Source organism: Cryptomeria japonica, chromosome 3 (assembly GCF_030272615.1).
Source record: "Cryptomeria japonica chromosome 3, Sugi_1.0, whole genome shotgun sequence".
NCBI classification, from domain to species: domain Eukaryota; kingdom Viridiplantae; phylum Streptophyta; class Pinopsida; order Cupressales; family Cupressaceae; genus Cryptomeria; species Cryptomeria japonica.
In genome coordinates this window covers 459023576-459037822 of record NC_081407.1, presented here as the reverse complement: position 1 = coordinate 459037822, position 14247 = coordinate 459023576, and the positions used below count along the sequence as shown (strand labels likewise).

General features: G+C 38.5%; 1 protein-coding gene across 2 annotated transcripts in view; it reads left to right on the top strand.

Annotated features, from left to right (window-relative positions):
• Nucleotides 1-13733, top strand: part of LOC131062418 (DExH-box ATP-dependent RNA helicase DExH3) — a 222870-nt gene extending 209137 nt beyond the window's left edge. Inside the window, exon 15 of one of the 2 annotated variants that reach the window (XM_057996073.2) lies at nt 13214-13733. In XM_057996073.2, the coding sequence (XP_057852056.2) occupies nt 13214-13528 (315 nt within the window). In that variant the 3' untranslated portion in view covers nt 13529-13733. The remainder of the gene's footprint in view (nt 1-13213) is intronic. The other variant, XM_057996074.2, reaches the window with a different exon arrangement.
• Nucleotides 13734-14247: the final 514 nt, after the last annotated feature.

The window sequence follows — 14247 nt, the reverse complement described above, 5'->3', positions numbered from 1 at the left end:
TGTCTTTTAATCCGGCTAAGTGTAAATCACTAGCATCACTAACATCAACACCCAATAACTCCTGAATTGAGGCAATGATCTTCAACTGAATATCCTATATTGATCCTTCCATCTCTGTACAACTCAACTGGGCGTTCTCATAAGTTGATTTCTTCATGGCCAATGAACAATACCAACCATGGAAATCGTATTTGTCTCCACTGTGCACAATATTTTCCCTGATCAATGTGGACTTTGGAATCTTCTTCAAAGCTTTGAGGCGTGGAATAGTCCTCTCCTGGATAGGCCGGAATTCTTTCCAAATTCTCTCCAAATACTGGATTCTAAACATGAGCCCCGTTGTCCTATCATATGCCTGGACAAATTGAGTAAGGAAATCATCCACCTGTTTTCTTGCACTTTCAATCCATTTCTCCACCTCCGAGAGTGTATCTCTCGCTGCCTCATAGTGTGAATGTAGTCCATTATCAACTGCAATAGGGGAAATAAGGGTGGGATTCTCACGCCTTATCCCCGCAATGTACTCTCTCAGTCTGATATTCTCTTTTCGGTACTTCTTCTCTTCAATCTCTCTATCCAACCTTGCGCTGATCGCCCTAAGGTTATCACCAACCTCCTAAAATTCTTTCTTTCTTGTTGTACGACCAAGGGCAACTGAAGTAATCTGGAAATCCATAGGAGTAGCAATGTCTGCCATCACACCTCCAATAGGAACAACCACCTGTTCAATCCGCATTCCTGTCTCATCTCTAGCTATGTGCGACAAGATCTCATCTCTCTTGGGTTCTTTCTCCTTATTGCTCCCAGCTAAGTAGTCATCAATGTTATCAATAGGTTGTACCTCTATCATTTTATTACTCTTTTCCATACTCTTCATCAGCCAATCAGGAATAGTGGATATCTTCATACCGTCATTGAGACACATCTCTCGATCAAGCCCTCTCAATGCCAAGATATCATCATCATCATCAAGATTGCTCCTGCTCAAATCAGATACCTCATTTCCCAAACTAACTTCCAAAAGGATAGTAGGTGATCCCGATTGATCATCATTCTCATTCGATGGAGCAGATGTTGCTGTGGCATATAAATCCTGAATATTCTCTGGTAGTATCATTGTGTTGGAACATTTTTGGGTCTCCTTGTTCTGTTATGTCATTTCAACTTTCTTAATTGATGAGACACTGAGAGGGGGTGAAGGAATGATAGGTGAAGGAATGATAGTCTTTTGTTTCTTCTTCTTGACCTCCTCAATCTTCTTCCCTCTGGCCTTGACTCCTCCTGGTGTGTTTTTCCTTCTCTTTTGAGCTTGACTCTCCTCATCCGCATGAATCCTGACATCACTGATAGTCCTCTGATCATCCTCGGAAGTGGATTCTTCCTGCTTCAACTTTTCATAAGTGAAGGAAACACCCATATCATCTAACTTATTCATCTAAATATCTACCATGCAGGGGAGAAACTCAAGACCTTTCTCATCAATATCTTTACATCTCTCTCTTCTCACTCTGACCAATTGGGCAATAAGATCGCCTTCTTCATTTCATTTTCATACTGTGGATGCGTATGATCTCTATCATCTCACACTTGATCGCCTTAAGGTTATCACCAACCTCCTGAAACTCTTGCTCTCTTGTAGTACGACCAAGGGCAACTGAAGTAATCTGGAAATCCATAGGAGTAGCAATGTCCGCCATCACTCCTCCAATAGGAACAACCACCTGCGTAATCTGCATTCCCGTCTCATCTCTAGCTATGTGCGACAAAATCTCAACTCTCTTGGGTTCTTTCTCCTTATTGCTCCTAGCTAGGTAGTCATCAATGTTATCAATAGGCTGTACCTCTATCATTTTCTTACTTTTTTCCATACTTTTCATCAGCCAATCAGGAATAGCGGCCATCTGCATACCATCATCGAGACACATATCTCGATCAAGTCCTCTCAATGCCGAGATAACATCATCATCATCATTAGGGTTATTCCTGGTCAAATGATATATCTCATTTCCCAAACTAACCTCCAAAAGGATAGTAGGGGATCTTGGCTGATCATCATTCTCATTTGGTGGAGCAGATGTCGTTGTGGCATGTAACTCCTGAATATTCTCTGGTAGTATCACTGTGTTGGAACATTGCGGGGTTTCCTTATTCTGTTCTGTTATTTGAATCTCCTTAATTGATGAGACACTGAGAGGTGGTGAAGGAATGATAGTCCTTTGTTTCTTCTTCTTGACCTCCTCAATCTTCTTCCCTCTGGCTTTGACTCCTCCTGGTGTATTTTTCCTACTCTTGGGAGCTTGACTCTCTTCATTTGCATGAATCTGGACATCACTGATAGTCCTCTGCTCATCTTTGGAAGTAGATTCTTCCGGCTTCATCTTTTCATAAGTGAAGGAAACACCCATATCAACTAACTTATTCATCTGAATATCTACCCATGTACGGGAGAAACTCAAGACCTCTCTCATCAATACATTCAAATCAATCTCTTCTGATTCTGACGAATTAGGCAATAAGATTGCCTTCATTTCATTTTCATACTGTGGATGGCTATGATCCCTGTCATCTAACACCTGATCAGGAATGAGGAAAAGTCCACACTTCCTCATGAAATCCACTGACATTCTAGACCACATTCGTCTCTTCACTGCCTGCTCCTCCATCGGGTTGGCCCAATAATCTTCTATGTCTGCCTTGTGGATGACCTTCTCTCCCTTGATCCTTCCAACTTTCTTATCTGGATCAAATCTTTCTCTTTTCTTGAAGGTTGCAAATCAATAGAATGCAAGCTCCCCACTTGCAGTGCTGGCGGCTAAGGCAGATTGGCTAACCTCCAACGTCTTCCCAATCGAAATAGAGAATGTCATGCCTGTCCTGTGCTTCTCTTTCTGAATGGAATCAAACTCTAGAAGCTGTCTCACCACTTCCAACAAGATCATTTTGTCAGAAGGATACCTAGGAAGCCTGTAGGGTTCGGATTGAAACCCATGGATCCTGAGGTATGTGAAAGTGGGAAACTGAATATACCATGATCCATATTTCTCTATCAGCTCCGTTGCCTCCTTGGACAACCACCTGTGGATTTTGCCCTGCAGCATCCGCATGATGTACATTGTGAATACATCATCCACTCTGTTATAATCTTCAACCCATACATGTTCAGCTGAGGATAACACTCATAACTCTTGAATTGTCCTTGCCCATTCCCGACTTCACCTTTGCATATCAATCCTTTGTATCTAACAAACTGTGCAAGCAGGTATACCAAGTAGGAAGTCATGGCGAATGTCTTGGACCGCTCTACATTCCTCAGTTGAAAGTCTAGATTGTCACTTATGATTCTAGACCAATTTATCAACGTTCCTCTAAGACAATTTTGGATGAAATAGAACATCCATCCATCGTATATTGCACCTTGTGGCATCCCCATCACTCGGTTAAGCAGGAATACTAAATGACTATATTCCTCTTTGAAGTCTGTGCATATGAGTGTCTTGGGAGCCTTGGAATGATGAGTCCTAGGCTCGATCATCCACTCCTTATTCACCACGGTCTTACACACATCCATCTTCTTCGTATATCGATCTTCATACTCTTCTTTAGTTACATCCTTTGTTGTCGGCATAAATTGCCTATTGTTATGTTTGATAATATTTGTTATCTGACAAGGTATTAATTAATTGTATTGAGTGGGTTGTCAGTCTCGAGTAGCTATGTGTCAGTTGGTTGACGGTTGTGTACCTCTCGGCAACCGTCGGGTCCTTTAAATATGTCGTTTACTTTCAAGGAAGGGGGATGGTATTGTCGGATCTATTGTAATCCTTGGCCGACCATCTTTGGTCTCTTCTTTGTAATAATTGAATGTGAAAATAAAGATATATTTTACTACCATGTCTGGTATGCATTGTCATGTACATTATTATTTCTTGTATTTAATTTACCAGTTGTAGCGGTAAACATCCTTCATGTCTGCTCCACGTGGAATTCCAAACACTTTAGCAATCGCATCGTCAGCAAGGTAGGCAATGACGACGCCCGTAGGAGTCTTGATCATTCGGGAGCGAGGAACATAACATCGTGCACACTCTAGGATAAGCTCACTGCACTGTATGGACTGTGGAAATCGAGCGCCTTGAAAAATACCACTCTTCATAATGTTCACATACGCTGGGTAAGGAATCTGGCTTCCAACTCCGAACATCCGCTGTTGCATCAGGTTCAGGTTCAGGAAATGCATGTTCGTGCCCGTTATCTCCTTCCATCTGGATGACATCTTGGATTCAGGGTAGAATCCAATCTCAACAATCCTCTATTGTTCACTCCTTTCCTTAAGTCCGGACTTCGACATCGCACCTGTACGAAGCTTGAAGTTAGAACTTAGGAAAATATAAATATTCTTAATAAAATTCCTGGCTTCTTAATGATTTAGAGTAATTAGGGTATGGAAATCAGGAAAATAATCCACACTCTAGGCAGATTTCAACAATTTAAATACAAAATGTGACAAGGTCAGGGTATGAAAACCCTCATGAAATCAACACCTCCTTATACTTAGAAATTTTGTGCAAATCAAAGTGCAAAGGAGTATTCCGGATCAATAGTGACTAAGGAAAGGCGTGAAATATTGTGTTTTCACACAAAATTATGTGTGAGGACACCTTCTGTAGTCAACATTGGCTGCCAACAAATCTGAAGACAACCTAAAACTAATAAATTAACCTCTCAAAACATGTCGCAATCATTCAAAATATGCACAAATTTGATGAAAATCAATCGTGATGACGTAAGTAATCAAAATCCGGGAACATAGTTATGGCTGGTAAAAGTTAAATTTCTGAGGACAAGCAGCCAAAACGAAGTTGCAGACCTGTGACAGCCTTCCAATAATCTGAAAATGATCTCAAAATGCCCTCAAAATATCTCCAATTGTAAATCGCTGAAGTTGTGGTTGGCTGGGTAATAAAGTATAAGTGTGAAAATTGATGATCAACCAACAATGGAGGTCACACTTGCTACAATAATGGCGTTTAGGCTCAGATATGAGGTAATGACAGCAAGTAGGAAGCAATGGCGATATCAAGCATGAAAGAAATCCACCAAAATATGCCACAAACACTTGTCAAACAAAATCGAACTTCCCCCAACTATGGCGTCACCTTCAAATCTGAAAAATGTCTTCGATGTGCATGCAATCTGCCAACTTAGGTCTGAGAACAGCAAGTGAGCAAGGAAGATCGCCAAAGTTTAGAATGGAGGAAACTGGAAGTCTTCAATCAACCACTCCACCAAAACACTTCATCAAAAATCTCCAATAACAGAGAAAATCGCCCTTGCATAGAGACACCTGGCAAATTTGATAATAAAATATTGCTGGCTCTCTCCCCTTTTGAACTCACTTTCATCATCAAATCTCACCACACAAGCAATGTCGGATAAAATACTTGTTCTTATAGTTGTTTGGTGAAACCGTTTTGCTTCCAGAAGGTTGAAATCATTAAATGCTCATTGCAAATCATTAATTGTTTTTATTTATTTTAAAATAATCATTGCCTTTCATTAAAAAAACAATTAAATAGAGCACACTTTATTAAAATATTTCAATTTAAATTAAAAAAATGGCCAATTGGGGAAAATCGATCCCATTAAGGATTAACAAATCGTCACAAAAATCACTTAAAATCATCAAAATATCCCCTTAGGGAAAAATCGATCCCAGTAGGGATGGAAAAATCACATTGAAAATCATCAAATGTGCATAAAATGGGGTCTAGGGAAAATCGATCTAGGTGTGGAATGAAATATTCCTGTTAAAATTAAGTCATCACACAAAAATACCCCTCTAGTGGAAAAACGACCCTAGTCTGGATGAAAATCCGGACTCAAAACATTAGAAATCTCTCACAGTGGAAAATCGACTTTAGTCATGACTGAGAGTCTGTACAAAAATCCTCAAGACTTGTCACAAAAGACTTGGTGGAAAATCGACCCAGGTTTGGAATCAAGACAACTATCATCCACAATCCCATCCATACTCCCCAGTGGAAAAACGTGGGTAGTCAGGATAAATCCTGACACTTAGTCAAAATTTAATGCATCGAGGGGAAAAACACCTCTAGTATGGAATTTTGACCTTTTAACCCTCAGAATATGGATTTTCATCCGGAAAATGATGATTTTTCAACTCAATAAAACTCAACTGGGCTTAGGCAAATTCACCAAAAATTGCAGCGTAACACAAGGAAATCTATTGGGATAAAGTGCGAAATAAATCTGAATAACTTCCTACGAGTGAGAAAACAACTCCAAAAGGTCTAAAAACACCTTAGCACTTAAAATCACTGACGAGGACACTCAAAAATACACCAACGCTTCAAAGGGTGTACACTTAGACAAAACTAGGATCACTTAAAAAACTCAATTTTAACGCGCTTGATCCTATAACTTAAAAAACTCTAAATGACACTAGGCATGACCAAAACTCGGAGACTCGGGGGCAGGGAACACAAAATTGCCCACTAAGCTACCAAAACCCTAACCTAAACACGCAAAAAGCAAGAAAGAGGGGGTCCCCGTTAGCAATGGGGCAATGTGTGAAAAGGTCGCAACATTACCCTTCCTATGTCGAGGTGGAGTTTGAACTCCCTCATCTTGTGCTAACATTCAATGATGATGTTATTCTCTCTTCTAATGCCAAAAGCCTTATTTCCTAGATTGCTTCCTAGGGTTGGGTTTTGTAGCCACAAAGTGCAGGATTGAAGGCATCAAAGGCTTTTTTAGTACAACCAAGGACTAGTGTTGATGGAGACTTGAAATTAAGAAAGTCTCCGTCCTCTAATATTTTCATCCCAAGCCAATACAACTCATCACTTCCGCAAAGCCCCAAGACCTTCTTAGGCACCAAATCCTTCTAAAAATGAGTGAAGGATGAAATAATGATTAATCCTTGACCTATGTGTTCATGCAGGATGGAGGACACAAGAAAGGAGACCATATGAAGTATGCTCTACGACACTACCATCCAAAATACTGATTGAGCTGGAGGATTCTCAGGAGATAGCTAGAGGAAGAATGCCATACCGACACCTTAAAGATGTCAGTGAACGGACCTGAGGACGAAGCAAGGATTGGACGAGCAAGGACCCTTACTACCACCATCAGCATGGAAACAAGTTGAAAGCCAAAGTGAGGGATTGAAGGAAGAATCACAGAGCGATGTGTTGATTGGTGTTGTTACCCGAATTCTAGAAGTCATTAAGAGAACCCACAAGATGCTATAGGACATGTAGAAGCAAAAAATGAACAACTGGGAACAACAAAAAATGACTTTTTTGTAAAAGAAATTGCTTTATTGTAAGGTGACTACTTGTGGGCCTAGTTTAATGCAATCTAAAAGAGGGCCCTCAAGTTAGTTATTTCCCAACAACCTGATTCACCTTTTTGTGCCTCGAGCCCAGTGAAATCTTGTCTTCTAGTGGGATTAATTGAGAACAGTTGCAGGTAGCTGAAAAAGTGGTTGATGGTTGTTGAGATCATTAATCAGAAAGCTATCATAACTTCTAGAAGGCAGATTAGAGCCATTAGATGGGTTAAAACCTGGTCACTGATTCAGAATGTAAAATCTATAAAAGGTTAATGGCTTTTTCATTGTAAGGGTTTTAGAATTTTAGAGTTAGAAGGGTTAGATTTTAGAAGTTAGCAGTTAGAATTAGTAGTAGTTAGAAGTAGAATAGAGTAGGATTGTTGGGCAAAAATTGTTGTAATGGCAGCTTGAGTAGATGAATTAAGCATTGAAATATGGTGTTTTTCCATTTGCCCAAACTTGTTTGCATGGTTTCTCTCTCCATCTGGTTAGTTAATGTACAATGATCTTAATGGTGAAGTGTGAGGGTATGTGGTTTGATTTCAGATTCATACCATTGGTGGCCTGCTAACTGTAAGTCTCCGTTCATTGTTAGTCTAAACCTATTGTTGATCCTAGTTAAGTCTCCGTTCATGGTTAGTCTAAACCTATTGTTGATCCTAGTTCAACTGTGAGTGTTTGCTTTGGATTGTGCCAGGACTGGGTATTCAGATGAATGCCCGTAGTTTGAAAATCCTTGTGTTCCCTTGGAGCTTGCACTATTCCTGTGGAGTTGTGAGTTTATCTTTGGCTGAGCAGGGACTAGTTTATTGAAATCTATCTATCCACAACACCAACTGTTACTATCATTGTCCTTAGGATCCCTAAACCCTAATCCTTTTTCTTTCCTTTCCCCCAGTTCGAGAACCAAAGCATCACCAGATAGTTATACCGGATGCAGGCCGTCTTGTAAAACACATAAGTCCCCTCGTGTTTACCAGCAATACACATCAATTGCTGGGTTATCCTAAGCAAGTCAAGACTTGACAGTTGGAATCTTGAGGTTATCCCCAATGATCAGTCCGAACAACATTTGGGATATCTTTATTCAAGAGGGATAAGATATACTCGACATTCTATTCTGTGTTGACCGAAAGCAGCACAACAGTTTTTCGCCATTAACACATCTTAGAAGGATCCACAAGGTATTAGGGTGCTTAGGCCAATCCTTGTGAAATCCTCATTCAGCCTAGCCAAACCAATACCCAAACCGGATATTTGCAATTCAAGCTATGTTTTCAAAGAACTTGATGGCATAGTTATTGACAATTTTTATTGCTGTTTTTTGGGCAAAAATAAAGTTTTAATTCAAGAAGACAAAAATATAGATACAATAGATGGATTTCTAGATGACCATGGCCATCACAAAATACAACAGAAGAAGGATCCATGTAATGTCCCCACTTTGAAATATAATTTAATAATAATAAAATTTAAAATACAAAAGAATAAATTATTAAAATATAAAGGAATACAATTATATATAATTAAAATTTGATTAAAGTTAATGAATTGTCAAAAGGCATGAAATGATAAGTTGTGACTCCCCCAAATATGAGGTATAAAAGGGAGAAGAGAACTCATTTGAAGGGGGGATAATTTTGGAATCAGAAGAGCAGATCTGATTTAAATGAGTGCAGATTTGATTGTAAAAAAGGTTGTGTCCCTTTCGAAGGGCAGAAATAATGAAGAGTTGCACTCTTTAAAATTGTGATAATGGTGAAAGGGTGTGTCTCTTGCCAGATGGCATACATGATGAAGAGGTGTGACCTCTCCCTCACATTGAGATATATAAAGGAAAGGAATCAAAACATTCAGTGACAATGCCATTGATCAGATCAGTTGAGAACTGTTATTAAGTTATAGGCAATAACATCCTTGTTCTTGGTGGTATGCATGGGGATGTGCTTAATATGTATGCTTAATATATGAAGCCTGATAATGTTCTTATGCACAATTTAATAGTAATATTAGTATAGACTGCAACATGTATTACAGTCAACTTAATTCCATATACATTTATAGTACATATAAGACCAATATATTAAATAGTCTACTCCTCGATCTTCCGCTAATGCCTACATAGGGATAGGGAGTTTGTGTAGAGAAAGGTGGAGTAATTCGGTCACTAGATGGGTAAGGACATATATTTCTGAAGCTTTGAGGGAGAGTCCCGAGATGGGCATAAACTTTTGTTCCTAAGAAACCTTGAGGGAGCCCACTCGTAGATTGTTTCCAAGTGCCCTAGCACAGTAATTCCACCATCTTTCGTAGGTTTAGGGAGGAAGTGAGGGAGAACCCTAAATTTAATGTTATTTATTGCATTCTATATACTTCTAATCTCAATAACCTAATTTAAGACATAATGATGTTAAATGATGTATGTAACTATTGGGAAACAGGTAGCATTCTAATAGGGGACATTACAATAGAAAGATTTCTAGATGACCATGGCTATGAAAAAATACAACAGAAGAAGGATCCACCACAAAAACTTGCAAAACCACTAGAGAGTATCCATGGAAAAATCACAACTTCCAATCCACTTCCATCCTAGACCCGATAAACTATGAATATTCCCTTTGATCATCATCAATAATCTTGAGGAGCTATTGAGATTTATGCTAGTCAAAGTCTCCCAAGCTAGTGGCATCCTAGGTACTTGTCCTTTTAGAGGACCATTTGGCTAAACAATCTGCCACACTATTCAACTCTTTGGGAACATGGACAAAGGATATGATCTCAAAGTTGATACCTAAATTTACTTGACAACTAGTGTCAATCTCTAGGAAGTTATTTGTAAATTCCTTTTGTTCAGTAAACATATGAGAATCATGGAGTCATTTTCACAAATGATCCTTTTCCAACCCTTTTCAAGGGCTTTTTCCAAAGCCTTTTGAATCACTCAAGCTTCCATATAATTCAAGTGAACACCCATATAGGTAGAATAGCAAAATTGGACCAAGCCCACATTGTTTTGACCAACTTCACCAACCCTTGCTGTATGTGAATTGCCCCTAGAAGAACCATTATTATTAATTTTAAGAAACCCATTAGATGATGAAAGCCATTTTCTAGATCTACTCACCTTTTGAGTAGTTGGAATCCTAGAACTAGGCCCAACTTGCGGAGAAGAACAAAGAGAGAACTCCAAGTGACTAACTGGGAATAGATCAGAGGAAGTAATAGAACCATCAAGATGGAATTTTGACTCACTAGTATCTCTAATCATTCTTTTAATTTGAGCCATACTTGCATGATGTTATGAAATTCTTGAAAAATATGCCATTTCCACTCCAACCAAATTTGTTGAAGAATAAAGGACCAATATCCTAGGCAGCCAATAGGAAGTTGAGGTAGGGTTTGACCCAAATTGTACCAAAAATTAGGTAGGGAAGTGGAGTGAATAAAAGGTCCATTCTAGAGCCTCCACCATAAATTCCAAATTTCCTTAGAAAAGGAATACTGAAAGAAAAGTTGATCAGTGTCTTCATTTTTGCCATAGAGAAAACAAAAGAAAGGTCCTTGAAAACCTCTCTTCATGATCTTGTCCCAAGTTAAGCATCTCTTGTGTGCCAAAAGCCAAAGAAATGAATTACATTTGGGCCAACCATACCTTTTCTAGATTTTTTTTCCACCAAAGAAACTCCAGATTCCCTCTTCTTTGAGCTTCTAGAGCATGATACCCAAGTGCCATTGTATAAGCTCCTTTTGAGTCATGGCCCCATCCAAGGATATATGATTCCTCCAAAGAACTGCAAGGTGTATAAGCCAAAATCGAAGCTAGCAAATCATGCTCCTTCACATAACCTCCAGTTGGCCAAGTCCAAGGTACTTTCCACCGTTGGACTAAGGATCCCTCTAAAGGAATTAAGTACTTAAAATCAGTAACCTTGGATCAACTTGCCTCTAAGAGAATGTCATAGAGGAGTTGGACTTGGGTAAAGGCCAAGATGATAGGGGGATGATTATCCAGGAGCCATCCCAGAACAATGCATCATTTCCTTTATTAGTTATGCAAAAGACACCTGCTTTATAAGCAAAGTCCCCTTCTTAATAGTCTTCCAAATCATGGAGACATTCCTGCTCAACTCCATCTGTGGAATATTTTCATCAGATACTCCTAAATATTTGGAGTTAAGAATTCTTGCCCACGATTGATCTGGATTTTAGCAGCATCTCCAAAATGGTTTAGCAGCTAAAGCCTGACAATCAAGCTTTGACTATTTGAGACCAAGTCCCAATTTGCTAGTCTCCATTTGTGATTGTCCAGATTTCCATCTCATAGAATTTTTTTTGGAGAGAGCATCAAATTCCTTAAGAAAACATTTAGGAAACAATTTTTGTTGATGTTGCACATTAGAAGAATTTGCGTTTCATCCAAAATGGGAACTTTATAGGCTGCCTTGATTAGCCTCATTTTTCTACTATATGTTCTTAAAGCTATGTGGATCTGTTTTTATCCCTACATCCGTTGGAGCCATTTCTATCTCTTTATCGAGTATGAATTTGCAGCCCTACCTTTTTAACTACCACATCAAATGCCACCACTAAGGGGTATCTCTTTTATTAAGTTTATTCAAGATTTAGATCTAGACAGCTCCATTTGGGTGTACTGCACCTGAAATTGGATATGGTAATTTACTTAATTGAACATGTAACATTGGATGTTTAAGCATGTAACATATCTTATGGGGATTTGACCATGTGTTTCCACTATAAAAGCTTAATAATTTACCACTTGATATCGTCCTATTTGACAGTAGGTGAATTATGTTGGCTTTTTGGTGAATTCTTAATTTACCTTGATATAACTTTAGCATAACTGCTGTTTGCATCATTTCATCGTGGGATTTATGTCTTGATATAGGTAATGCAATGTTGATTTAGATCACCTTGAAAATATTCATTAGGCCATTTGCTAGAGACTAGCAATGTTAGTGGGATTTGACAATCTTTGTGCCTTTTGAAACTGCTTCTTACTTGAACAATACTTTTTAGTGGGAAGAAATGCAGTTGACCACATGTTCACTTCATAGAAAAGGAAGTACTGACCTAGGAGATGTATTAGTACTCACCAACGATCAACTACCTTCATATCCCAAGTACATGCCATTTTTCTCTCAATTTTCAATATTCCTGTGCCACACTATAGTTACAAATTTCAATAATTAAAAAGATAATGTTGCTTTTAGTGAAGTGTTAATTTCGTGAGGAATCAGTTCTATGACATTTGTATTTATTAACAGAAAATAGATAACTGTGTAGATTTTCTAGTACTTGCAATTTTGCATTATTCACAATTCCAGGCAATGGTAAACTGCTTTTTCAGTTTAAATTTTGGCAATCTGTTGTTGCAATCCTACATATATTGCAGATTTAAAATGAGACAATATTGTTTTCTGTAGACTAACTTGCAACGAAGATATATATATTTGGTAAGATATATTTGTGCTGACTATAATTCTTAAATTTTGTGTTGTTTCCCCATTTCAATATTGACAAGCATGTTTTATTTTATTTCTTGGTAAGTATCAGGACAACAAATAAAGCTTGTACAGATTAATTTCACTCACTTGAGATGGTAGTGTCTGAGAGAGTTTATTTTGGTTTTAAATGAATATTTGGTATCTTTTATAAAATGGTAATTAGGATTTATTTTGATTTTAGACGTTAGATGTGACATTTGAGATTGTACTACCATGCTGTACTGTTTGGCATTGAATTCTGTCCAACCTTGATGAATTTTGTGTCTGAAAATCTGGCTGAGAACATGGAAATCAATATTGACATGACTTGTACATTATTTTACAGGTGGCTGATGCAGCAAGATTACGATTTTCAGCAAAGGATTACAGTGATCATATGGCTCTTGTACGTGCATATGAAGGCTGGAAAGATGCTGAAAGAGTTGGATCATCCTATGAATACTGTTGGAGGAATTTTCTTTCACCTCAAACAATGCAGGCCATAAATTCTCTTAGAAAACAATTTAGTTTTCTGTTGAAAGATGCCGGTTTGGTGGATGCCGATGCTAGTACCTGCAATGAGTTGTCTCATAATCAGTCATTGGTCCGAGCAGTTATTTGTGCTGGCTTGTTTCCTGGAATTGTTTCTGTTGTGGTATGATAATTTAGTAGAAATTTATTGAACTTAAATTTTAAGTGGGTGAATATAGTCTTCGGTGGGAATACTTTTGAGTTTTGGGAGTCCAGTAAATGTCAGTGAAGATCCAAGCTCAATAGAGTAATAGAGATTTAATAATGTCATTGTTAATTTGTTACTTGCTAATGGCTCTTAGTTGAAAGTTTTTAATGGACTTTAGGGAGGTTGTGGTTCATAAAGTGTGGGGCTATTGCCATTGTCTTGACATGTGGCATTCTAGATTTGATGGTTGTTGTCCTTGCAATCACCTTTGATAGATTCTTTTGTTATTGCCATTAGTCGTCATGGGGCCTGAGATGTGTGAGGAGTTTGCTAGATACACAGAGCAAGATTTAGTTTGTCTATTTCAACATCTATGGCTGAGCTTGGTAGAGTTGCATGACAGGGTATCTAAATCTTGGAGACCCTTGTTTGGTGATATGTTTCTCTACTTGTGTGCATAGAGTTTTTTTGTAGAAGTGGGTGGATTTTGGGGAAGATTGTCAAGCTCTATTGGAGGCTAGTCGACGGAATTGAAGATCGGTCCTTTTGTGGAAGAAGTCATGGTTCCTCAAATTTGTTAGCTTCCTTTGCTTTAGCTCTTATTTGTGTTCATATGCTGAATCTTTTGCTCCAACTTTGGCAATTCTCTAGCGTGGCTAGCATTGGCAATGGCTTTGGCCTCTTGCCCCATTTCCATTGCC